Source organism: Octopus bimaculoides, chromosome 26 (genome assembly GCF_001194135.2).
Source record: "Octopus bimaculoides isolate UCB-OBI-ISO-001 chromosome 26, ASM119413v2, whole genome shotgun sequence".
NCBI lineage: Eukaryota > Metazoa > Mollusca > Cephalopoda > Octopoda > Octopodidae > Octopus > Octopus bimaculoides.
This window is the reverse complement of record NC_069006.1, coordinates 20359184-20367200: the sequence shown is the minus strand read 5'-3', so window position 1 is coordinate 20367200 and position 8017 is coordinate 20359184. Positions and strand designations below refer to the sequence as shown.

Here is an 8017-nt window from a genome sequence, read left to right as displayed (position 1 = left end):
AACTTTTTCTCACTCTTTCTTCCTGTTTCTGTAGTACCTGTATTTCAAAAGGGCCAGCCTTGTCACACTGAATCTCCCCGAGAGCTACGTTATTACACGTGTCTGTGGAGTGCTCAGCCACGTGCATGTTAATTTCACAAGCAGGCTGTTCCGTTGATCAGATCAACTAAAACCCTCATCGACATATCTGACGGGAGTGCCACGACGATATACGACAATAAGACAGGCTTCTTTCAGTTTCCATCTACGAAATCCACTCACAAGGTTTTGGTCAGCCCAAGGCTATAATAGAAGACAGTTGCTCAAGGTGCCATGTAGTGGGACTGAACCCAGGACCTTGTGGTTAGAAAGCAAGCTTCTTACCGCACGGCCATGTCTACTTCTATTTTATAAACGTGTCACATTCATTTAAAAAGAAAATTGTTTATAAATATTTCATTCTAGTCTGTATTTTTCACTTTACAGAAATACTGGTGATTGACAGCAGCAGCTCATCAATAGTTCAAGCTATAACTGGTATCACAGTCCGGGAGTTGGGTTACCAATTAGCAAATCCATATCCTGTTGGTTTACTCTACGACCCAAACAAGAAAGCTTTAGTTTCCAATGGAAAACCTGGCCATTTACAGTTCTATTGTATGCACACCAATAAACCTCTCTTTAATGTAAGTATCTTAGCTTCCTTTTATCTTATACTTGCTTCAGTCATTAGACTGCGGCCATGCTGGGGCACCGCCTGGAAGAATATTTCACTCGGAAGAATCAAACCCAGGATTTTTTTAATTCTATCAGTCTCTTTTGCCGATCTGTTAATTTACAGGGATGTAAACAAATCAATACCATATATGTGTGTGTGTGTGTGTGCCGTTGTTATGTTAAACTGTTGTATGTCCAAATTTGGCCAAATGTGTTTCAATACCTATTTTTGCTATCACTAGCCAGTTCTTTTGGTCAAACTATCGTATCTCCAGCTGCTTCAGATACCAAGATATCAAAAATTGTCAAAGTGTAGTACAACGGTTTTGTTATGGAATGGTGAAACTATTTTTTCAATTTCTGAAAAACCAACGTTTTGGACTTACGACACTTTTGCATAATAGCAACGATATATATTTTAAAAATTTAACAAAAACATTAACAGAAAATTCGTAGCTAATTCCTCATCAATCAACTTACAAAAGATCATTACAATTTTGTGCCTGTCTTTTGGACAGTGATTGATGAGCATTTAAATAAAGTGTCTTGTTCAAGAACACAACACACAGCCCAGACCAGGAATCGAATTCACTACCTCAAGATTGTAAACCCGACACTCTAACCACTGAGCCTATGCACCTTCACATATATATGTGTGTGTGAGTGTGATGGGTTTCTTTCTAGTTTGACCAATCCCATTTTTGTTGTTTCCTTGATTTTTTTCTTTTTTTTTTTTCCTGTTTCAGTTGGATGTAGTTGGAGTCAACTACATTTCTCCCGAGAATCTTGACAAACAGGCAGGTGTCGTAGAAGTGGTAAAAGCAGGTTTCAGTGACAACGCTGAGTGGCTGGCCACTTTGCAGCATTGGGAAATATCTGGGTTTGATCCAGAGATAAGTTTGAAGTTTTGGTGTTACAACTCAAAGAAACAAAAGTAAATAACATTTTTATTTTCCTTTTTTTTTTTGTTTGTTTTTGTTTTGTTTGTTTTTAGCCCCAAATTGGCTCTTATTGAGCAGATGTATTACAGTCATTAGACTATAGCTAGGTTGGGGCACTGCCCTAAAGAATTTTTAGTCGAATATATTGACCCCCGAATCTCCCTGAAAAATATGTTAAAGGTACGCATGTCTGTGGGATGCTCGGTCATTTGCATGTTAATCTCACAAGGAAGCGAGCTGGCAGAATCGTTAGCACGCCGGTTGAAATCCTTCATAGTATCTCGTCTGCCACTACGTTCTGAGTTCAAATTCCACTGAGGTCGACTTTGCTTTTCATCCTTTCAGGGTCAATAAATAAAGTACCAGTGAAACACTGGGGTCGATGAAATCGACTTACCCCTTCCCCACAAATTTCAGGCCTTGTGCCTATAGTAGAAAGAAATTCCACAAGGAGGCTATTCCCTTGATCGAATCAGCTAGAACCCTCATCGCCATAAACCAACAGAGTACCAGATTTTATTTCCCCCATGGCCAGACAACATATTTACATAGAATATTCAAAATAAATAACACCATTTGTGTGATAACGACATTTATTTACAATCATTACGATCTCACGACAAAGAGACAAACATACTACACCCATCCACCCCACACATACATACACCTGTGAACAAAAGAAGAGCGGTAGATGGAAGGTGGAAATTCCTACTTATATATACACGCATATTTTTGTTTCCTAGGTACATACTCAACACCATGATTACATCACCTCATCTGAAACATGTCAACAGTTTATGCTTCTCTCAGCTCAGTCCAACTGTTGGACAACCAGGCTGTACTGTGAGGCAATCGGTCGTCACTTGTAGTGAAGACGGAATGTTCAAACTGTGGTGTCTTCCTCATGATCCTAGTCTCAGTGGTAAGTATTTCAATTAAGTAGTGATTCCTGTTGTAGAGACAAGCAGTGTTTTATGGTTGTGGTGAGTGTTTGTGGATGGTATGACCGGAGTTGGCCAGCCAGAGGATTGTGCCAAGTTCCATTGTCTATTCTGGATTTTACAGCTGGATGCCCTTCCTAACACCAACCACTTTGCAGAGTGAACTGGGTACTTTTTAGCACAGTCCACTCTGAAAGTGGTTGGCGTTAGGAAGGACATCCAGCAAAATATGTTACTTTATCCTGTGTTGCTTTCTTTATACAAGAAACGACATTCAATGATGAACTTTTTGTGGAAGAAAATCTTGACTGACCATCCAGTCATTTGATAGTTTCTGAGAACGACATCGTAATTATGTATCCTTCTTCAAACTTTTAGCATTTAAACCAGCCATAGCCTGCTTAAGTATTCTAATTGTTTTATGTTCAAACTGACTAGATCCAGCTTCTCATGCCCGTCCCACAACATCATTCTAAAAATAAACAATCACATCATTGAAATTTCAAACCAATGTGAATAAATATAAGCATTACATTTGACAGAAATCTTGATGTTAAAGTGTTAATCAATTTTTCTTTTTCAGTCAAGGAGACCAAGTGGAGTTGTGAACTGGAAGGATTTTACCGGGATTATATACCTAAAGATGCCTCTTTTACAGAAGATGCTTCTTTGCTTGGGGTTACCTTCAATCACCTGGTAACAATCTGGGATCCATTGACCAAATCCCTTCAACGAGTCTTACAAAATCCATTAGATCAATCCAATTGCAGGTATGTCATTTATTCCACAGCTTGATATATTTTTTCATTATAGACGTCTGTATGTTTATATATATTAGGCAGTCCGCCGATGGCTTAACTGTCAAATCTCTTGTTAAGACAGTCCGACGATGGCTTAACTGTCACTGTCTTGTTAAGAATAATAAAAAGTATAGAGTAAACCTATCAGATTAATGTAAAATAATGTTAGAAAGAACAGATTTTTCCATATATTTCAATGCACGATTTTTTTCTAGTATATACAAAAATACACGTGTGTGTATATAACAGGCTGAGTGCAAAGCAAAGGAGAAAATCAGCTGCAAATATACCACCTGCACTCACCTGTAATCCCATTACTTGCAAATTGTTGGCAGGACTCAAACATCACATTCAACGTATGTTATGACTGACAAAAGAAAGTGTAGGTTGTTGGATTCTCATATGTCGAAACTGATGTGGGGGGAGTCCATCATATATATTAGGTCATCCCATAAATAATGAAGTTTTTTTTCAATTGCATGAACTAAAAGTTGGAGGCGGGTGGTAAACTACCTGCATCAACTTGCTGTAAAAGCAGGTAGTAACTTTACCTTGTCCTTATTCTTAGTGCAAGTTTTGAAGAGTGCAGTTCGATTTTAACAGTTATTTAATCAAAGCTATAATGGAAGTGATAAAGGAGCATATTTGGCACATTTTGCTTAATGAATCCAATAAAGGAAACAACACAATGGAAAGTGCGAGGAATATAAATGTAGTTGCAGTTTAGTTTAGTGACTGAAACTAATAGAAAATAAATAACCGTGATGACGATATGTAATGCTAAATAATAATGTGACATTGTATTCTTTTATTGAAATTATTTTTTATTTTGTCATTCATTCTCTCTCTATCCTTTACTCATCATCAGACAATTGAAGTTTGGTCGAAAGAGTTGTTTCCATTTGTTAGTAACGACTTCAGAATCAAGGTTAACAGTCTGGAATATACTTACTAGCACTGGTAAGTCTAAAAACTTTTCCTTTCATATTCTTGTGTTTATGCTTTTCGTTACTTGTTTCGTGATTCCCAAAGTGGGCAGTATTGCCCCCTTGAGGGCAGTGGAAAGATCCAGGGGGCGTTGAAGAACCCCCTTAATTTTTGGGGCTTAAAATTTAGAAAAAAGGTTTTGTAAGGCTTTATAATACTATCCATGTATAAGAAACTCCCATATTATTTTAACCTAATTTTTGACCAAAAAAGGGTTCCTTACGTTAGGATACAGTAATAATCATAGTTTCAATGAGCTTACCACCATTGCTCTAAGCTACCCATTTTTATCCCCTTGCACTGAAATTTGAAGTTTGTATCGTTCATACTCTTCCTAATTGCTAACCCCTATTTCCTTTTATTCTAGTATTATGGTCAGTTAATGTATCAGTGTCCTGTTTAACCGTAGACCCTGACACTGAAATAATGGCAGCTTTCACTGAAGACAAATGCTGTGAGTACTTTCCTTTATCTTGTGTAGTTTCCATTGGTTGTTTTTTTTTTCTCCCAATTTCAGTGTTTGGAGTGTCACATCAAAGGGTTTTTTTTAGTTGATTGCATTGACCCCAGTAATTTTATTGGTCTTCGAAAGTTGGGAACGGCATCATGACTTTGGCATGGCAGAGATTCAGGAAACATTATTTTTTTTGTTGTTGTCACATTAGAATAATCCCATATATATTTTGTTTATTCGCTCAATCATTTTCGCTTTCTCTCTCTTTTCCAGTGTATGTTTTCACCCCCAGCGAGTCACACCCGGTTTATCAAGAAAAAGACATCACAGAGGAACCAGTCGTGTACGCCACTTTTATCACTCACCTGTCACCTGCCACAAATTTGCCCCCATCTTTGCAATGGCAGAAGAATTCACAGCTCTACTTCATGAATAGGAACCAAGAACTTCTAACCATCATTGAAAAAGACAACAAATTTAATGGCTTGAAGCGACCTGGTTCAGTAAGTCTATACTTTTAGTCTTTTATTGGGTTTCAGGCTGCGGCCATGATGGAGCATTGTCTGGGACGGTTCAGCAGATCATTTTTTTTTTCCCCGTCCTTGTTTTCGTATACATTCGCTGCTTTCTTCCAAGGAATCTAGTTCTCTTAACTTAGTTTTTCCTTGGGGCTGGCCAGTTTGGAGCAATCTTAAGTATAACCAGCTGAAATTGCAAAGATAATCTGGAACTCGACTGAGCTTCTTACCAACACAACTTCCATACGTAGTTGCATTGTAAACATTCTAGTTGTCCAAGCCATGTGACAAGAGTTTGGATCACTCCGGTTACACATTCAGTTTGTCCGATGGACTTCTACGTAACTTCTTGCTGGCCAGTTTCACTCACACACCCTGGGTACACTAGAGGTTATGGTAAAAGTCACCTTGCTGAGGTGCTGCCATAACGCAGGATTAAACCATGGACCTCTTGGTTGCAGAACAAACCTCTTAAACCATTCAATCATAATACAATGATTTTTGTTTCTTTACTAGATGACAATTCCAGAGAACCTTCCGGAAAACGAATTCAGTTTAATTATTGGCAAACGCAGAAAACTTGAAAAACAACCAGAACCAATGGAAACTTCTGCCAATCAACCATCATATTCGTCACCTTTACTACGAGAGGTATGTTGTATTTTGTTTTGTTTAAACTGAATGGGTGCATAGTAGAGGGGAAGGTGGCTTTATGCCTGGTGCTGAGAGGCTAAATAAAGTAGGAAAGATGGACAGGAACAAGTGTTTTGCTCGACAAGTCTATATCAGAACTTATAAAGCACTTTGTTATAGTGTCAGGATGGTTGAGTATATGTGACTATCTCCCACCATCATTTCTATTTTTTTTCTAATTTATTTTACAGTTTCTTGTCCCTCCTTTATATATATATATATAAAATTGGAACACCTTTATATATATATATATATAGGAACTTATCTCAATTTGAGCACTTCGATTCTAGCCTGCCTCCGAGTATTGTTAATTAATAACAATATCTATAAAATAGTATAAATTATATGTAAAACAAATAATAAATGAGTATATGCATATATACGTACAAGTATGTGTGTATATATATATATGTATACACATATATATATATACACACACCCCTACTACATCCACTCACAAGTCTTTGAAGCTATAATAGAAGTCACTTGCCCAAGGTGCCATGCAGTGGGACTTGACCCTGGAACCATGTGGTTGGGAATCAAGTGTCTTACCACACAGCCACACCTGTGCCCATAATAATAATTATTGATTTCAAATTTTGGCGCAAGGCCAGCAATTTGGGAGAATGGGGCCAGTTGCTCACATTGACTCCAGTGCTCAACTGGTAGCTGTTTTATCGACCCCGAAAGGATGAAAGGGAGAAGCCAACCATGGTGGAATTTGAACTCCGAATGTAAAAGACAAACAAAATGCTTAACAGCATTTTGTCTAGCACAGGAATGGTCCTGCTAGCTTACTGCTTTTGAATGTAATATTAGTTTCAAATTTTGGCACAAGGCCAGCAATTTTGGGGGATGGGGTAAGTTAATGAGATCAACCCCAATACTCAGCCGGTGCTTATTTTATCAACCCCTAAAGGACAAGTTGGCCCTTAGCCGAATTTGAACTTACAACATACAGACAGACAAAATGCTGGCTATCCATGTTGCCCCGGCTCGCTACTTCCTCTTTAAATGTAATTTTAATAACTGTTCATCTTGGACATTGAATTAAAGTTTTTTTTTTTAACCCCTTTTTTTTCCCCTCAAATTCTTACAGCTAATTAATATTCCTGCTGCTGTATGCCCTCCTGTGGCTTCATTTACCGGAAGATTCATCCAGAGTTTACTTACTCCAAGAGATTCGTAAGTATACTGTTTCATTTTGTTCTTTTACTCATTTGAACTGTGGCCATGCTGAGCTGATCATATCTACCCGGGTACTTATGTTCTCAATCTACTTGTTATGAGGCATAAACAAATAAGGTTGTAGGACACATATACAGGGTGGCCCAAAAGTAAGTTTACAGTTATTCAACTATCTCTTTTGCATTCATATATTAACAGTTTAGATCTTAATTATAAAAAAATATGAAACCATCATTCTGGCCTTCATGCCAGTGGCACCTAAAAGCACCCACTACACTCTCAGAGTGGTTGGCATTAGGAAGAGCATCCAGCTGTAGTATTCTGCCAAATCAGATTGGAGCCTGGTGTAGCCATCTGGTTTCACCAGTCCTCAGTTGAATCATCCAACCCATGCTAGCATGGAAAGCGGACGTTAAACGATGATGATGATGATATTCTATGCCAATTTAGTTCATTTTGTCAAGTGTTTGTCTCCGTAACTTAGCGGTTCGGCATAAGAGACTGATAGAATAAGTACTAAGCTTACAAAGAATATGTCCTGGGGTCAATTTGTTCAACTAAAGGTGGTGCTCCAGCATGGCCACAGTCAAATGACTGAAATTGTCCAGTGTGCTTATGATTCTGCCCGCTCGTCACCTTTTTAATAATGTAATTTGCATAAACTAACTACATTGAGATGAAGTTAATGTCTTTACATTTCCTAATTTTTCATATTGCAGGTAACATATGTAAATACAACACCTGATGAAATTAAATCCGAAAAGAATGTCAACCTTGTACATAATAAATATTTTTTAAA

The 8017-nt window shown here is 37.8% G+C and overlaps 1 protein-coding gene across 1 annotated transcript in view; it reads left to right on the top strand.

Annotated features, from left to right (window-relative positions):
- LOC106868949 (WD repeat-containing protein 75) overlaps window positions 1–8017 on the top strand; it is a 16747-nt gene extending 8730 nt beyond the window's left edge. The window contains exons 10-19 of the mRNA XM_014914426.2: window positions 466–665; window positions 1443–1630; window positions 2381–2559; window positions 3162–3348; window positions 4247–4338; window positions 4733–4819; window positions 5093–5322; window positions 5854–5988; window positions 7130–7215; window positions 7938–8017. Of these exons, the coding sequence (XP_014769912.1) occupies window positions 466–665; window positions 1443–1630; window positions 2381–2559; window positions 3162–3348; window positions 4247–4338; window positions 4733–4819; window positions 5093–5322; window positions 5854–5988; window positions 7130–7215; window positions 7938–7941 (1388 nt within the window). The 3' untranslated portion in view covers window positions 7942–8017. The remainder of the gene's footprint in view (window positions 1–465; window positions 666–1442; window positions 1631–2380; window positions 2560–3161; window positions 3349–4246; window positions 4339–4732; window positions 4820–5092; window positions 5323–5853; window positions 5989–7129; window positions 7216–7937) is intronic.